General features: G+C 44.1%; 1 protein-coding gene across 2 annotated transcripts in view; it reads right to left on the bottom strand.

Annotated features, from left to right (window-relative positions):
• The window catches only part of pard3ba (par-3 family cell polarity regulator beta a), a 141709-nt gene that overhangs the window by 79629 nt on the left and 43119 nt on the right, over nucleotides 1–18961 (bottom strand). The window contains exons 6-12 of one of the 2 annotated variants that reach the window (XM_018660981.2): nucleotides 16815–16901; nucleotides 16450–16575; nucleotides 15138–15583; nucleotides 13405–13544; nucleotides 12733–12861; nucleotides 4239–4424; nucleotides 842–1003 (exon numbers count right to left, since the gene is read on the bottom strand). In XM_018660981.2, coding sequence (XP_018516497.1) covers nucleotides 842–1003; nucleotides 4239–4424; nucleotides 12733–12861; nucleotides 13405–13544; nucleotides 15138–15583; nucleotides 16450–16575; nucleotides 16815–16901 — 1276 coding nt within the window. Of the gene's footprint in view, nucleotides 1–832; nucleotides 1004–4238; nucleotides 4425–12732; nucleotides 12862–13404; nucleotides 13545–15137; nucleotides 15584–16449; nucleotides 16576–16814; nucleotides 16902–18961 lie in introns of both variants that reach the window. The other variant, XM_018660980.2, reaches the window with a different exon arrangement.

The following is an 18961-nucleotide window of genomic DNA, read 5'->3' on the forward strand; positions in this document are numbered from 1 at the left end:
TGAGAAGCTGCATTAACAATCTTCACAACAACAAATCGACTGAATTCCCTTTGAGTGGTGGGAACAGAAAAAAGAGCTCCATCTGTATTACACTAAAAATCAGTTTAACTGGGTTTAAAGTGTTGAAGAGCATCAACCTGATTTTATATTGCTGACCCACATTTAGTTCAGCTGCTTACAGTACATACAGTAGTCTGTTTTTACAGGGGAGGGAAATGATCCTTCTGCAAATGATACATGTCATTGATTTGGCTGTCAAATCTGTGAGAGAGACTTATGAATAATCTTTGAACGCATCAGGCTGCATGTAGGATTTCATAATGCATAAGCATCCCTTAACTCAGGGAATCTAAAATTTTAACATGTTGCCCCACATCCACCAAAGCTTTGATAACTGCAGTAAATAACAGGGATAGAGCCTGTCGTTAAAGGGATTGATAGGTTTTTGAATCTGTCTATCTTGAGACATTTTCTTTATAAAAAGATTTCTGATTTCTGCTTGAATATATGATGGGTATTGGACCAAACAAATTTTAATATTAAACAACACTTAAGATTTACATGTGCTGCACTTTTAAGGTCAAAAAATTGCATGTTGTCATAATCATTCTGCCAATTCAGAAGATACAGTCAGGGTTCCTGCCAACATCGCCATCTCCGTCTTTTCCCAGACTCTCCAAAATAAAGCACTTCCATGACCTAAAAATGTCATGCCCTCTTGTTAATGTTGTTTTTCCAAATAGCAAGAGTTTGATCTCCAATCTGAAATGTGACGACTGGAATACGCCTCTCAGTATTCCAGAAGTGTTTACAGTAAGATAAAAGGTGATACCTGCTGTACCTGTCTGGGCACTCTCAGCACCACGAGCTGGATGGTGCCCCTGGCGTTTCCCTCTGACGACATGGAGCGCCTCAGCGTCTCCATGGCGGCATGGTTGGAACGTCCGAGCAGCGACTCGCCGTTTACTGCTATCAGCTGGTCATTAATGTTCAAACGACCGTCCTGTTAGGAGAAGATAACCACACCAGGCTGTTATTAGCATCTGAATAAAGGAGCAAACCACCAACAGCCAGCTTACCTGACCCCAGATTTTCAAAATAAAGGCTGTATTTTGTTTTTGTTTTATCTAAACTAGCATCATAGAAAACACAGGAATAACAGCAGTTTGAAGTATTCTGAGGATGTTCTTGTTTGGTCTTGTCACTTTCAAAAGCCTTACAAATAATAACTTTTAATCCTGAAATGCTTGAGTGGAAAAAAAAAAGAGAAGAACAATCTCACATAAAATAAGATACACAAGACTGGTCACCCATAAAGTTTTAGGAGAAGAGAATGGAGCAGATAAATTGGGAGAGGTGTGAAATGTGACTGAGAGAGAGCGAGAGTAAGAGAGGATGACAGAGAGAGAGAAAGTAGAGTAGAAAATTGTAGAGTTAGCAATCTACTGAGAGTGAGAGAGGCATGATAAATACATAGAGTAGCTAATGGAATAGCCTCTGTGGGCACTAAATCACTTCTAAGTGTTTTAAATAGCAGCCTCTTGTAGAGAGCCAACACAGAATATTGCCCTGGAGGGAGAGTGAGATAGGGAGAGAGTGGACGAGTGAGCGACCGAGAGAGGGGGATCAAATGAGGAAAGCAATGTAAAGGGCAAAAAAAATAAAAATAAAAATAAATATACTTTGAGACACACACACAAAGACTCTTTTGGTGTGTGTGTGTATGATTGGTCCATTATGGTCAGCAGTGCCCTTTGACCCTGTCTCATTAACAAGGCACCGTCTAGCCTGACCTTAAATGCTGACTGGGCTGGAACCACACACACACACACACACACACACACACACACACACACACACACACACACACACACACACACACACACACACACAGACACACAGACACGCTGCATCAAATCCCAGGATGTCATCAAAAATTGAGGTTTATGCCAAAATCAGTGGGAGTCTGTGATATTCCCTATTAATTTCTTCATTCTCCATGTAAGCAGCAGCAGCAGCACGCTACATGTAATTTTAATTTGTTTTCTTTAGCAGCCTCTTTGAAATGATCATATGACAGGATCAGGGATAAAGTCAATGAACTTTTTTTAAAATATAATTGAGGCCCCGGGCTCTGACAGCAGCCAAAACTCTTTAAATAGGTTAGATCTCTCTGTGACTCTTCCTCATCTCCTCCCTTTTTTTGCCTGCTGTGTGACTGTGTGTGTGTGCGTGACGTGCCTTTGTGTGTGTGTGTGTGTGTGTGAATGTGTCAGTCAGACTCAGGGGACGCCCGGGTTCCCTCCTCTGTACGGGGCCTGGCGCTGTAAAGTCTCATCAGGCCCCTTAGCTGCTTTTCATTAGCATGCATCAACATTGAGGAGGGGAGACACACACACACACACACACACACACACACACACATGCATGCATACCCTCATGTATTGTGTTCCTGCTGAGTGTCTCCACTTTTCAATTTTCTCTTTCTCCCCTTATACCGCCTCTTTCCATCTCTCTATTGTTCGATACCGCTCATTTCTTCTGTCTTAGATTCCCTCCCTTCTCGCACTCGTTCACCCGCTGTCTTCTTTCAATGGGCTTCCTCCCTCCCTCGCTACTGTCTGTCTCTCTTCCTTCATGTCTTTCTTCCTCTTATGTTGTATCTCGTCCCAGAAACCTGTTTTGCAGCCAGCCGGCAGATCTTTACTGGGCCATTCTGTCGGAGCGCTATCCGCATCGGCAGCTGTCTGAAAACTACTTCTGAAGGCACTTCGGGGAGCCGCCGTCTGGCCGGCCCTGATCCCAGACCAGCCGTTTATCTACAACGCCACACTCGTCTCTGCGCCTCCTCGTCGTGCCGCGCAGATCTGGGAGCAGCGACGAGGGGCAGGAGGAGCTGTGACATGTGAAGAGGGGGTGTGCTGGGTGGAGGGAGGATAGATATTGAGGCCAAGTGGAGGAATCTCCAAAGTGCTGAAACGGGATGTTTTTTTTCCTGATGCACTCACAACTTCAAGTGAGTACTGAGTGATATAGATAAGACAGACGTGGTGCTGATGTGAAGAGGCCATTGAGGGTCGATGGGGGTCAAAGGTCCGGGGAAGCTGAGCGAAAGGGAAGGGTTGTGCCCTCGAAGAAAGACAGGAAATGGGACGGAGAGGCGAGAAGTGCAAAGGAAGAGGAGATAAGAGGAAACGTCAGAGAAAGACATCAGAAAGAAGAGGAAAGAGGGTGGACACACACTTACAATGAGGCTGGGGAAAGAAAGAACAAAAACAAAAAAAAACCTGTTTGATTCGAGTGGTGATCCTGTATAAAATGAAAATTCAAAGAACCTCTGGTTAAAGTTACAAGAAACACACACATCTGAATAAAGAAAGCAATGCGGCTCTCGAAATGCTTCTCATTTCTCATGTTTGATGTATTTTTAAGGAGCTCTTTAAAGCACCAAATGGCTTCTGTGACAGCAAAAGCCTAATGAGGCATTTTGGGATGATATAGAATCTTTTATATTAAAATACAGGAAGGAAACACACAGAGAAACCACATTTATACATTTTCTAAACATCAATCTGCCTTTTCATTTTTCCATTTATATTTTGCTTTTATTTTGTTTCCATCTTTGGTTACGGCCACAGCCACTATCATGTATACTTTTGCTAACCACACTGTATGGTTTTACATTTTTGGATGTATTTTTCCCTCCAGTCCAGACAGCCACTAGTTTCCATTCATTTTGTACAGTATGAAAATCAATTAGTAGACCTTTGAAACTTGAGTTGTATAATCCATCACTGATTTAAAAACTTTACACTCTGTTACCTTACAGCTATAATGTAATTTAGAGAAATTAAAGGAAAAATTCCACTTTATCAGAACAGTGTGGCCATCATTCCTATTGATTATGGTAACATTATATTCACCAAGGTCAAATTTGGGAATATAGAGACATCTCTAAAAAGAAGTCCAGTGGGGCAAAACACCAGCCAGAAGAATCAACAGGTTGTAAACAGACCAACACTTAGCACAAAATGATGTATGTTAAACTTGTGGACAGGTTTATGAACTGGTGTCTGTTTATAATTGAGACTTTGGGGAACAATTTTAATGTTCAACCTTCGCTCCCAAATCAGTTTGGCTAATCTGGAGGTTTGTTTACAACCTGTCTGATTGTCTGGGTGAAGCTGTCGGATCTCAGTTATAACATGGTGGGTGTGTTGGGTATGTGGGTCCTCTACCTTATAAGCTGCCCCTCCGTGGATGATGGACTTGATGAAGATGCCCAAATCTTCTCCTGTCTCTCTGGACTTGTTGCCCTTCAGGCTGACCCCGAGGCCGGCCGAACCCGTTTCGTTGAGGGGGATCTCGTACATCAGCTGCTCCCTGCCGTCCTCCAGCACCAGACTGCTGGCTTCCTCACCTTTCTGAAAGAGAGAATGAAGGAAGGAGGACGCAGAATTAAAATAAATATTTGAGACTTTCCCTCAAGTTCAGACACTTATCATGAAAAGTTCCTACTCTAAACAGGAATGGCCTGCTCATACATACACCTAATACCTGCTCTATATAATACCTGTTGTATATGATTGCTTACGATTGAGGTAGGAGCACTATATCTAATGCACCGGCTGATAATGCATGCTCCTACATCACACTGATTATACTCAACACCAAAAACCAGGAATAAAAGGAAGGAGAAGAGAAATGGATTTAAGAGTCAGATGGAAGACGGCTGCAGGGAAGAAAAAAAGCAAGTCAGTAAGAGAAAGGGAAAGAGGGAGAGAGGAGCAGGTGTTGTGTACTGGACAGAGAGATGAAGGTGCAGTGAGAAAAAGAAGAAAGCTACTGTAGAGAGGTTATTCCATTTGGAGATGAAAGGCGCAGACGGAGAGCGAGCCATTTCTAAAGGAAACATAATAACCTTTTCATACCTCCTCCTGGAGCACAGTGGGGGAGGAAGGGGGAGGAAAGAAGAGGGGGAGGAGGAGAGGGGATGGAGGCGCAGAGGGGCATTTAAAAGTAATAACCCGTCCCTGAGGTATACACACTTCTTTCATTCACACCCCTCCCTCCCTCCCCACTCTTTACATTTAAACCTAATCTCTCAATCTGAGTGCACATCTCTCCCTTCTCCACTTCTCCTCTCCTCCTTCTCCCCAGACTCTCTGTTCCATCTCTACTTCCTACTCTCTCCCTCTACATCTCGCACCCACCCACCCACTGCTATTTAATCTGAAGGAAATGACCGTGGCAGCGGCAATGGCGGCATTGCTACGAAAATGAGATGGAGGAGGGAGACGAGGGGAAAAAAAAGGGCAACAAAAGAGAAAAGGAAAATGTCTGTCATTAGAGGATGGCAAAATGGAGAGCAGGGAGGGGAGAAAACGCCAGGTTCAGTCACCCAGGGAAAAGAGCGCCTGCGGAAGGGAGGCGCCTCTACACCACCTCACTCCCAAGCTTTATTTTTCTTTGAAGAGGAGGGATGGAAGGTTAAGAGGGTGTGTGTGTGTGTGTGTGTGTGTGTATGCATGTGTTCGCACATCTTCACATCCATTTCTCTCTGCTCTTGTTGCTGTGGCTGAGACTGAAAGTAGCTCCGGGGTTCATTCAGTTCAGACAACAGCCACTCATAAAGTGCACCCTGTAAGAGTATGCATATACATCATAGAAGCCATACCAGTTGTCATGGATTTAAAGATCTGAGTACCCGTGCCAGGATTGCAGGAGCCTTACATCAGGCACCTTTCCCTCAACTGAATCAGGAATCCATGTTCGCATTTCCTCTCTCATCACGGCGCGAGGATGGAGGATGTGGGAGGCAAATATGTCCTCCAGTGTAATTTTTGCAAAAATTCACCAACGTAGGTGCTCACTCTCAACCTCACTGTGATCCTCCAGTCCCCCAAAGTCTGTCTCCCTCTGTCAGCACTATTCTGCACTGCCTCGTCTAGGTGCTTAATTAAAACAACAGCCTGCTAAAGCCTCGAGGAGAGTTACTCGGTTCCAAAGTGTGAGTCAGAGCTCTCTACCCAGTAAAAGGTAAAAGGAGCTAAACCTGGAAGGTCATGTGCAGATTTATAGACGAAACAACTTGGTTTGAATTAGAGGACCAATGTAGTATTTCTAACAGAACTACTTGGAAATAACAATATCATGGTTAAAAGAAACCAGTGTCAGGAAACAGGAAACAAACTGGCACTAGAGTTGGTTTGTCAGGTAAAGCTAAGTATAGATTACATTAGGCATTTAGAGAATGGCAATGTAAGAGTGACAGTAAACATGAATAAAAATTACACTTTGAACAGCACACATCACTGAAATTTAAAGCACTCTGTATATAAACTTGTCCAGGTTTCCTGTCGTCTCTCTGCTGTGAAACTAAAAAGGCATGAAATACCCACAAAAAGTACTTCAGTGATTTTAAACCTGAATTCAGAAAAATGTTAAAATCCCCTCCAGAACAGTAACTGAATACTAATCTGTGTCCGATTTGGTTTCTCCTTCTCCCTGTAACTGCTGGACACAAGATGTCTCCTACTTCACTCTCAGTGTATGTGCCCTGAAGACTTCCAGGTTTCCACTTTATACTTTAGGTTGTATACTGGATCACATTTGACTTCAAAACCAGTCTTGATGTCACAAATTCCTGCTGGTTGCACAGAGAAAAGCAGACTTGGCATGTAAATCATTCTTCAAATTCATTCAAGTTAAGTAACAATAAAATGAACTCATTTTGAGTGGAGTCAAATGTACAAAAAAGTTAATAAAACATATTATTGCAGGTTCTTTTTGCGTTTGTTCCTGCATTGACTCTAATACTGATACATCTGTGACACCTGATATTAGGTGGTGACTGAAATCACAACAAGAGAAATGAAGCAAAATGTGTCCTTCAAAATTCACAGATTCTATTTTCTACCTCACTATAACAGGAGACTTTCAGTCAGAGCTTATTTTTATCAGCAAGGTATTTCAGAGTGCTGTTATTCAAAACCAGAGGAATTACAAAGACGACCCGCTACTTCCTGCTTGAGAGACACTTGAGAAGGCTCAGATGGCAACCTGGGAGGTTTTTAAATACCTCTGTGATCTATGCTGCAACAACACGCAAGGTGAAGGTGGCCAGATCAGAGCACAGCAGGCTCTGGAAACAAACCAAGATATTGGAAAGTTATTAAAATGAGAAGCCACACAGACTGAACATGTTTGTTTACTGTGTCTCGCTGCTGATCTAAATCTATTTACACAACCACCTGAATCTCAGTGGTGGTCCAAAAGCAGGCACACACTTTCACACACTCCAATATCCCCTCTAATGCCCTTTCCTTGGGGGCAGATTGTGTCCCCAGAGTGGCTGAGACCCCCTGGCTCCACTCATTGACCCCCCCTCCCTGCACTGTTAGCCCCTCAGCAATGGCTCTTTAACAAGCTTTTAGCCAGGAGAGAGACCACCCTCTTCAACACCCAAATGAGGAGACAAAAGGAGCTTTTTCTTACCCCAGGGTGGGTGGCAAGGAGAAGGGGGGGGGGGGGGTGATACACAGCGATTACACACAGAGCCTTTTGTCGCTGAGGATTTCTAAATGGGGGGTTTCAAAGCGGTGGGATTAGCGGTGAGAGCGACATTCAATTAAGATGAGATCTCGCCGTGCTCCACAGCGACGATGGAGATGCCAATTAATCGCCTTAATGTCTGCCTCTTCGCCGCTTTACACCTTTACCTCACAATGAAGAGAAAGGAAAGTAAAATGACTGATTGATGGATAATGCCGGCGCACGCTGGAAGAGGATGGAGGATAATAAAAAGGGAAAAGTGAAAGAAGAACCCTGCCTTGAAGAGAGACTGACAGAAAGGGAAACAAAGAAGAGAGGGATAGACATAGAGTATTGGTAGATAAATAAAAAGAGGACAAGATGGTTGAGAAGAAGCAACACGACAAAGTCGCTTTCTGCCTGACGACCCCTTTTCCTGTGAACTGGACTAGGCTTGCTGGCAACTGAGGGTCAACCATGTGCAGAGTGACCCCTCCATCCTGTCCTTGGCAAAGTCATAATTCTGCAACACTTTCACTCACACAAACACACACTCATCACACTCCTGCTGAACCCCCCACCCCCACCCAAAAAAAAAAAAACCCAAAAAAACACACTCTCTTTGACTCAAAGCACCATCTCCATCCTGAAACAAAACGAGGCCCTGTGAAATAATGAGAGCGCCGAGGAATGGAGACGCAGAAATGCTGACAGGAGTGAAACTGTGATTAGAAGTTATCACTTTTTAATTACTTAGGGAGTGTGTGAGAGTACAGGAGAAGGGGCAGAAAAATCGGCGTCCTTTTGTATCTTCATAATGAGGCTAATTCGAAGGCTTTATTGTTATTCTTTTGACTAAAAGAGACCAGTAGGCCTCCCAGCACAGCCGAGCGCTGTCACAGAACTACTCACTGCTCATGAAACATCAATACTCACTCTATTGAAACTAATCAATCAGTAGTTCAGCTAGTTCCTCTAAAAGTCTACTTCACTTGTTTTCTAGAGGTTGGCAGCAGGGTGATGCAGTAACTACAGCAAATAGCGTTTTTAACCGCACGACCTGGGTTCAAACTGCTGTGTCAGCAAGTGTCGGCTCTGCTGAAGTGCCCTTTGGCAAAGCATCGAACCCTGACCAGCTCAAGGGCTGCTGTTCTGTAGCTCAGCTGACCCCTGACCTCTCAGCGTCCCTCAGTCAGTGGGCAGTACTTTACTTAATCAAGTTGATTCCTGCTGATACTAGTGCAGTCATATTAGCTTCAGAGCTCTAGGGATGGGAAAGTCAGACTGAAATATGGAATGGATTGCATGATCGATCGCAATGAAATTTTGTAAGCAGTCTTGTTCCTGAGAGGATAAATGTTAATGACTTTGGTGATCCTCTCACCTCCTTAAACAAAAGGAGGACATTGACATTTGCATGGTTTAGTGTGAAATAACTTTACAGCTATTTAGATTAAAGGGGCTATGTGTAAGTTTTCTCTGCTGCTGAATGTGGTTTTTTGCCTTGAGTGGGTGGTGGTGATGGTCACTTGCCAAGGGCTTGGCCATCATTGCATTTACAATACAGGAGGTTAGAATATGCCTACTGAGCATCAGTGATGAGACAGGGCTAGCTTGTTGGCCTGCTAACTTCAGTAGAAGAAAAGTGATAAGAACTAGAAGCAAAACATTGCCATTGCTTTCCACCACTGGAGGCAGCTCTTAGTGAGTAAAGGAATAAAGTTTGATGTTAAAATTGAACATTGAAATGTTTCTTTTAGACTGGTAAGTAAACAGCTATTAATACTAGTGTTGGGAAAGCAGCAATAACAAATACCCACAAACTGAACTGAAATAACTGGTAATCTCCTAATGATTCACCCACTGTCAAAATCAAGTCAAAATCACAATTTGTTCTTTGCTTTATGACTTTGTGTCTAAAAACTAAAGACATTTCTATCTGCCACTGTGTACTTTGTTTAGAGCAAATTAACAACAAAAGAACAAAAGCACAGCCTCACTTAGCTGCTAGCATGAATGTACTCTTAATCCTGTCATACCATCAGTTGACCAAATTGTATTTTCATTAGAAAAAATGGCTTTTAGACTTTTGTGGGTAATTGCAGTGTTAAAAGGTATTAACAGCAACACATCACAGCTGTCAGTGAGGGAATTGTGCCTATTATGTCCCTGAGCAGTTTGTCTGTATCTACAATCAGTATTTTGAACATGCCAGTGTGGCTCTTGATTAACAACTTTTAACAGTTGGTAAATGTTCAGATCTTTGGATCTTTCTTTATCTTTCAGATATTTTTTGCTTTTGCAGTAAATTAGAGTTTAGAGTTTGGAGTTGAATACTTTTTATGCACACAAGAAACTAGGTTAGTGGGAGAAGTGGTCAGGAGATCAGATACTGCAAAACCCCTGGTTACTTGCAACTAGCCAATAATGAGCTTTCTCCCTTACAAACTGCTATAATTTTCAGGCAAGGCTGGCATATTTTGAATGTAACAGTGATAAAAGACGCTGCAGTCTGCAGAGCTTTTTTCTCTTTTTCATTTTTTCTCAGAGTAACAGCGCTGTGAGAGAACAGGGTCAGTAGTGGGAGCACATAGTTTTCCCTTACAGTGCAAATGTGTCTGAACTTTACAAATAGACTATTCTTCAGCCATGAAAGCCGACTTACTTGGACTTATTTAATTTAGTGTCAGTTTCAGTCTATGTTGGACTTTCTGTTTAATTACTGTGGATAGAAGGACACATTGTTGTGAGTAATGATCTTTCCTTTCATTTTTCTGTTATTCTGTGATAGCAATACTTTCCCTTTCTGAAGTCTTTGTCATGGCCTCCAAGAAATCAAGTTTACCAGCTCTCAGGAGAGAGATGTTTTTACAAGGGTTCTGATAATCCCTCAACTTATTTATGGTTACTCAGGTTCCAGACTATAACAGGGTTAATTAAGTGTATGTAAACAAGTTTTTTGTAGGTGGTCCACAGGCCCAAAAAACCCACTGAGCACTTACAAGAAAGCTGGACAGAAGAGGCTTTTTCAGGATTAAACCCTGGAGCAAAAGTAGGGGTCTATAGTACTGTACCACCTGTAGGCACTGTCAGGGATAAAGTAAATTTCAACAGGTAAATAACCTGATTACATCATCAAAATGTGTCATAAATGGTCCAAAAATATCTCATCTAATGTTCATAAAAAACAAACACCTACTATTGTGTGCATGTGCATTCCCAGAGAAAGTCAAATTAAACCTTGATATATGCAACAAGCTGATATTGTAGAGTCATTATCTGCAGCAGCAACAGTGAGGTTAGTCAAGAAAAACTTAAAATTGTAATTCAGCCAATTAATCTCAGCAGCTACTGGATGTAACACTGGGATAATGAACTACTGATTTGCATCTGATAGTTATTTTAACAAATATGACCGCATCTCTGTGGACACATAAAGGCAGGTTTTACAAGATATTACAGCCTCTGAAACATAAATATTCATGAGTCCCCACACTAAGTTAGACAGGCATGCAGACAAACATTCTCCTACGACAGAAGAGGCAGATGGCCACGTCGCCTTAATGCATCTCCATCATCATTACATCTCTTTGTGTGACCAAATCGTCGAGAGCCGCTCCTCACCAAGTTCTCTGTGTAATTCCACGACAATTTACTACTTGAGAGTGGCGGGGGAGAGAGTCGGGCGAGGCGAGGGAAGGGAGAGAGGAAAGACAAAGAGCGAGAAAAGGGAGGGAATTGATCTTTCTTTGTTTTTTGATTTGTTTTTTTTGGAGGAGAGTGTAGATTTTGGAAAGGTAAAAATGTTGTTTACTGTCGGCTGGAAGCAGTCGTCTAGCTGCATCTTTGTTTCTGTTTGGGTTCGCTTCTTGTCAAGTGCTTGTGTGTTTGCATGTGCTCATTTGGCTACTTTTAATGATGAACTTTTTCTCTGTGGTGGTTTCTTCATCTGTGTGTTTATGTAATCCTTGTGGCATTTCTGTGTGTATCTATAAATATGTGAGTGAGAGTGTGTGTACTTAGGGGACATCAAACCGTCTTTGAGGTGGAGGACTGTGCTGGAGATAAGGGCCAGATCTCGCGGGGCACCAACAACTTCAACAGCCTCGATAGAGACAGGAGTGAAAGCTCTCTCTCATTCTCCTTTCCCACTACTCCTCTCTCTCTCTCTCTTTAAGTCTCTCTCTAATGCACAAATACAAGCAAGTGTTAGATGAAGACTGTAGAGGCTCTTCAAAGTGCACTTGTTATGCCAAGACTGCTGGGCCATTAATGAGGGCAAACTATTTTCGGAAGCAGTAACTTGGCTGTTTAAAGATTGTGTGATGTGTTTGTGTGTGCATGCATGTGTGTGAGAGAGAGAGCTCGTGTTCAAGTTTTTTTTTTTATCAAGGACTAGGTGTTTAGGAGTTTGTGTGCATGTGTGCGTGTGTATGTGTGTGAACTCTAGGTGTGAATATGCATCAGTCACTACAAAGCCCTGCGCGCCTTTCTCACAGCTCTTTGAAGTAAAGGAAAGGGAATAATCAGAATAACCACAGAGGACAGAGGGGAGAGAATAGAAGTGCACGGGCGAAAACATCATTTACAGAGAGCGGGACTCTTTCAAGGAACCACCTGGCTGTGTGTGTGTATGTTTAAAAAAGCGTGTGTTTATTGATAAAAGGTTCCCTGTGAGGAGAAGTCGAACTGTGTTGGTTTCGCGACCCCCTGACGGAGACCCGTGACCCCATCAGCCGCTACAGGTAAACGGTCACTTAACACCTGCAACGCGTTGACACACTCACACGCTTCCTGCGAGGGCCCCGCTGCGGCCCGCACGCGTGACTTCCTCTGGCGTCGCTGTGTCAACAAACCAAAGCAGGGACAGGAAGGCCGGAGCGTGCTCTGGGAGCGTTTGTGTGTTCGTCCGTGTGGGGTGTTTATAGGCAAGAGGGCATAAAAGGAGTTTGCTCCTTTGAGAGAGGAAAAAAGGAAAAGTGGCACAATGTGCAGAAAATGTTAAAAAAGAGGACTGCAAATGGAAGACATGAAGAGGAGGAGAAAGAAAAAGGAGAGCAAAAGCAACGACCACTGCAGAAGTCAAATGAGTGACTGACCAAAGGAGAAAAGGGGACAGTGTGTAAAGGTGCAGCAGGCTGCATGAGGACATGGGTGCTGTGTTTTTTTTTGGTTTTTTTTGTGTATTCACACTCTTACCAGCTCCCGCGGCAGGAAGATGTCCTCCTGCCGTGCCACCACCACACACACGCTCTCTCCCTGCTTGGTGCTGCGCAGCATGGCCACGAGTTCCTCCTGGCTACGGCCTGTCATGTCAACTCCATTCACCTACACATACACACACACACACACACAAAAAGAAAGCGCACAGACACACAGTAGTAGATTAAAGTGAAGTGTATTATCTACTGGCAGTGTTCCACAACACTAGTAGAGGATCAGACGTAGAGGCTTCTGTGTTTAAAGGGTCATTACACCCAAAAAGATGAACAAACATATTTCCCCACACACCTCTAAATAAAGTTTTGGTGCTATTTGTTTGGTAATTTTTTGAAGCTGTCATCCTGGTGGTCTAGGGGTTCAAGACTATGTGGTTGCAGCGTCCCCTGTTTTAATAGTTCTTGTAATGTAAAGCTAAAACAAAGAAATTAGACACCACTTGAGGTCAAAGAAAAAATATATTTTTGTAATTTAGTACAAGGTGTCATCCTTAAATGTGGACATTTTCTTGGGGAAGTGTAATTACTCAGTTTATCCAGCAGGGCAGTTCAAATTGCAGCTATTAGTGATGATGCTGTCCCTGATACTGACAGATAAGAGACAGTTGGTTTTGTACTCAGTGGGAGACCACCAGGCTTAGCCCTGTCTTACCTCCAAGATGCGGTCTCCAGGCTGCAGGCGGCCATCTTTGATTGCTGCGCCTCGTGGCAGGATGTTCTTCACCAGGATTGGCCCCGGCCCGTGGACTGTGGAGTCCCGGGTTACCACGGTGAAGCCCAGACCCTCAGTGCCTGCAGGGAACAAAGCAGCCTGCGTCACGGTGTGCATTAGAGACATCAATCCCCCTGCAGACGAGACTTAATTATGAATTTTATGACTTTTTAATTTCGTTTTAATTGAATTTTCCCTCTTGTCCCCCTATTCTGTCACTTTTCTCCTTTCTTTCTCCTTCTCCACTCGCCACTGAGTTTTCCCTCTCTCCTCTTCTCCTGTCTTTCTGAACCCAGTCTGTGGTTTTAGTATCGTCCTCTACATTAACTACTGGTTAAGTGCCTGTTTTCCTCTGGGGGTTAGTTGCCTGGCTCAGCCTCTGAGCCGCCAGGAGAAGGCTTCTCTCCTAGCTGGATTAGACAGACTCTGCCTTTAATTTCACGTGTGAGCAGGCCTAACGGTGGCTGATGAAGGGAGGTAGAGGGAGAAGATGGAAGGAAGGTGGGGGCGGCGGGAAGAGAGAGAGAGAGAGAGAGGGAGAAGAACCTGAGAGATATTATTCCCTTCTCTAGCTTCCCTCCCTGGGGAGGCTACGTGATTTCCACAAAGATTTTCCTTGTGCGTGTGATCCTGCGTTTATCTGTGTGTGTATACATTTACAATTGTTTGTGTGTTTCTGAGGCCACACACACACACACACACATGCATGAGCCATCAACCCCCTGAGCCTCCACCCTCTCCCTTTTTCACGGCCTCACAAGCCCCAAGCCATGAGTGAAATGTGCCACGCTCTGTGTGTGTGTGTCAGTATGTGTGTGTGAGTGCAAGGAGAGCAAAGCCGGCGTGGCATACTAAAGGCGGCAAGCGATGCTATCTGGTCTCCAAGCTAAGCCTCTGCCTGCCCTACATTAGCGCACCTAAACCTCACCGCCTGTCAATCACAGAGAGAAAGAGCCTGTTGCCAAGGGAGAGGGTGTTAGAAACCCCATAATACCCTCTGCTCTGATCTTGCATCAGGTGAAAGGGATGGAGGGAAAAAGGGGGCGAAAAAAAAGTCAAACAAAAGAAGGATGGAGAGAGAACAGGAAGAAAACGGAAGGGATGAAAGGGTGCTGGGAAAAGAGAGAAGCTAACAATAAAACAGCTGTGAATGGGGCTTTGAGCTGGAGCCCAAGAGTGTGGAGCCCAATTTCTTCTATCCTTTCATCTCGGTATCTTCTCGCCTTTCTCTGGGTACCTGTAGCATGTGTGTGTGCATGTAGCCCAATTACAGGGATCCTTTCACTGCCCCGTAATACTACAGGTTGCTAGAACAGAGCCCATTCACAGTCCTAAGAACCTATTCCTGTGCTATCGACACATCAGTGCTCCCGCACTGGTGTGTTTTAGAGGGATCAGAGATAAGGCGGTGGAGATGTCAGGGCTGATTCAGTCTGGGTTAAAATCTAAAAGCAAAACAAGTAGATGGTGTGTACGGTTATCCTGCAAGATAAAAAAAATTAAAAATATCTTCACACTGCAAAGTTACTTTCAATATAGACTACACCTGATCCAAACTCAAATGGTAAATAGTTCTCCAACTTGAAAGGCTCACAGGTCTAATTCTCCACCCAAGAAACAGGAGACTAATTGAGAAAAATTAAAATTAAATAATTATTCAACTGTATATTTACCTTTCTTCAGGTCAATCTTTATCCGCTTGCCGGCCTTCTTGCTGGTGAGGTTCGCCAGACCAGGCACAGCAGGACTCTTACTGGCCAGGGGGCTCTGGCTTCGGGTCCTAGGTGTCGGGGAGGAAGGTGTGGGAGAGTCTCTTTCCAAGGAGCCATGCTTGGGCTGGAGCTCAGGCGGTGCCACGTTCACTGCACCCGGCTCGGGGGTCTTGGCGCGTGTGTCTGGTCTCCTCGCTTCCAGTTTGGCGTTCGGTTTGAGTTCTGGCTGGGGGTTGGTTTTGGAGCGGACTACCATTGGGCTCTTCCCTTTAATGGGGGAGTCTTTGCCGTCACCCGTGAAAAGTTGGCCTATCAGGCTCTTCTCGTAGCGCTGCTTGTTGGCAAGGGGGAGGACCTCCAGGCGGACTGTGGAGGAGCTCATGGCCTGGCGGAACACTTCCTGTGACCTAGAAGAAAAATAAGTGAGTGTGGCAAAACATTTTTGGCGTTGGATATGTGATTTAAAGTAACGGCAAAACTCAGAGAGGGACATCTGACTGAGGCAGCGACCACTCAAATTATAAGATAATGGTTCAAAACTCAGAGCCAATCTAATTTGGGGAACACAATGAAACTGAAAAACAGCAAAAGAGCCCAAGAAAGTCAAGCAGAACACAGAACGAGAACACAGACAATTGGACAGCAGAGAATGAGGAGGGTGAATGAGGCTTGTGCGTCGTTAATGGAGCTGTATATCAATTTGGATCGAGTGCAGGGTGACTCTTCCAGCTGGTTTGGGACACTGTGGTCCCTATCAGATGGGGGAGACCTTACAGCAAACTCCTATTGCAGCTTTAATAGCCCACTATCAGCCCCAACATTCACACAACACAGGCGGCGCAGTGGGATGCGGTTAAATGGGCCTATTCAGTGAGGACGGAGGAAATAAAGGGGGTTGGAGGTGTGTGTGTGCTGGAGAGGAGCAAAAATTAGGAACAGAGATAGACTCTTTTGTGAGAGTAGATGTAGTGGAGAGATAGCACGGGTAGAGAGTGGGGAGGATTTGTCTTTGGCTGATAGAGAAGGCAAACTGAGTGACAGGTGGGATATCTTGCAACAGTAGTGGTGGGTGAGTGGGAGGAGAAACACACAAAAACAAATAGCAAAAAAGCTATTTTCCTGCTCCAATTCCAGATCACATCAGTGACCACTGCTGGATTCAGATTTGATAAAATGCTATTTAAGGCTAGCCCTATTCAGCTCTGATCAAATATTAGCATTTCCAGACATAAACACACACCCCTCCAGCTCACCCTGTGCTTTGCACACTTACTGCGCGAAGGTCTTGTCCTGGAGTGGTGTGTCGTTGATTTGGACGATGCACTCATCCTCTTGGAAGATATTCTCCTTCTTGGAGCGGCTGTTTTCCTCGATGCCTTTAATGTGAAGGCCCAGGGTCCTTAGAACACACATGACATAGAGCGAATATGAATTCATGAAGGTAAACACATGTATGATTACATGCCAGCACTTGAACTTTTATGCATTTCTATGAGTCAACATTGCTATCTGCCTTTTCTTATGGACGTCTGATTGATTACAAGTGGATGCAGTGGAGAGTGTGAGGCTGTATTTGTGCGACATGTGTGCATCTATATGAGTGTGTGTGTGTGTGTGTGTGTGTGTGTGTGATATTACCGTCCACTGAGAGAGGAGCAGTAGGGGATCACATGGATACCCAGGGGCCCCCGGTCGCCCGGAAACTCCACCATCCTCGTGAGGGTGCTGTCAAAAAACACACACAGGTATCGTTGAAGATACTGAAAATCAGGATGTACAATCATAAAATTACTGATACAGCAATACACAGCTACACACACACACACACACACACACACACACACACACACAAACACACACACACACATACACATACACATTCCCTGCCTTTCTATGTGCGAGCTCTTCAAAAGCCATTTGCATTTTCCTCCAGGCTACATAGATAGGGATACAAATTAACTTACAGGTAGTCCTGCCAAACATCAGAACAAAGTGTGTCTGTGTGTGTGTGTGTGTGACTGGGACGCAGGTGGCTACTTCAACCTTTATCTACCTGCTTCTCAACCACCCAATCTAGCCGGTGGACAAAAGAAGAGAACAGGAGATAAAAGAGGAAGGCAGATAGAAGAGCAGATAGAGATGAAACAGAATGAGCTTCTCTAATAATCTCTGCAGAGGCCTGAACTGTGGCTTTTAACAGCAGATAAACAAGGACAGTGCTGCAAGATAAACAGGAAGAGCGCTGCTTTTGATATTGGATGGCTAAGAGAGGGGACCTGCATGATGGGGGCATACTAGGAGAAGATCACAGGAGACGACAATCTCTGACTGCATGTTTCGTAGTACTGAATAGCATCAATGAAGCTGTATTATTACTAGTGTGTTTGTACCATTGTGCCATATTTTGTCAGAACAGTGTCAGAACACTGACACTAGATTGCGAATGTAAAAACTTTTCTCAAGTCATCGATTTTGCATTTGGCCTCCAGATACATTTCTTACTCATTTCTTTCCAAAAAAGAAGCAAAAATTCATTCAAATCTTCAAAGCATTTGCTTCTGTCTAGAGCAGCTTATAACAAGCATCTAAGAGAGTATTTAGTTGTACGGTGCTTTTTTTCTAGAGAATAGGACCATGGGTTGTCGAAGTATAGTCTGATAAGGTGAGTTTTCAGCCTGCAGCAGAAGATGGGCAGTGGTCCTGCTGCTCTGACTCCAGTTGGGAGTTCATTCCTCCACTCTGGCTCCAGGACAGAGGATAGCTTTGACCAAGGCTAAGTGACCCCTGGGTGCTCAGAATGATGTAGCAAAAATCATCCAGAAGGAGAAGCATGAAGGGTCTGACCATGGTTAGTGCTGCATTCAAGTGTTCCTTGGACGGTCTCATTTTGCAGGCTTGATATGAAATATGAATATTGATATGAAATACATTAATTTCTGAGTCGTTGTTCCAACTCATTTTTCTGATTATTTCGATGCCACATGAATGCAATATGAGCTGCAACAGGCAGCAGAAAAGTGGTGCAGATAAACTGAAAGACACTGAACACCAGTCCTGCAGCAGCACCCTGGACTAACCGCTGCAAAGGTCTGGTGGCAGACACAAGGATTCCGAAGAGGTAGTGCACATCCTTTATAAAGGGCATGTGTATGAGGCGCGTGTGTGAGTTTAAAAAAAACAGCAAACAAGTCTGAGAACAAAAGCAGTGAAGTTGAAGGTTTATGTGCTTCCTCCACGTACACAGGCCCAAGGACTAGCTGGGATCATTATAACACACTCCTCTGTCACTGTCACCCTGCTCTCGTTAACCTCTGCCAGGGTCACGCACGTACTGTACACACATCTCCACACACACACACACACACATCCAATTTGCATTCTTATTGCTACATCTATTGCATGCTCACAAACACCATCAGTCACATTCCTCTAAATTGAATTCACAGATACACACATGCATCAAATTTACATCTATTATGGAACACAGCTACATCTAAATTACACATGTGCACAACCAATGAATTGCACCCACACAGACACACACACATAATCACACACAGTCTTTGAATTTACTTCCAATGATGGTAAACAATCAAGCCAGGACAGGGTACACACACAGGTACTAGTCCTGAATGATGTATTCACACAGTGTGTGAGCTACAAACAAACACACACATACTCACGCACACATGCAGCCTCAGCCCATTTACATTCATATAAAAAACAAACGGCGGCACAAACAAGCTCATCAGAGGCAGCCGTAGCTTGTTAGCGCTTCACGCTAA

The sequence above is a fragment of the Lates calcarifer genome, linkage group LG7_2 (assembly GCF_001640805.2).
Source record: "Lates calcarifer isolate ASB-BC8 linkage group LG7_2, TLL_Latcal_v3, whole genome shotgun sequence".
Taxonomy (NCBI): Eukaryota; Metazoa; Chordata; class Actinopteri; family Centropomidae; genus Lates; species Lates calcarifer.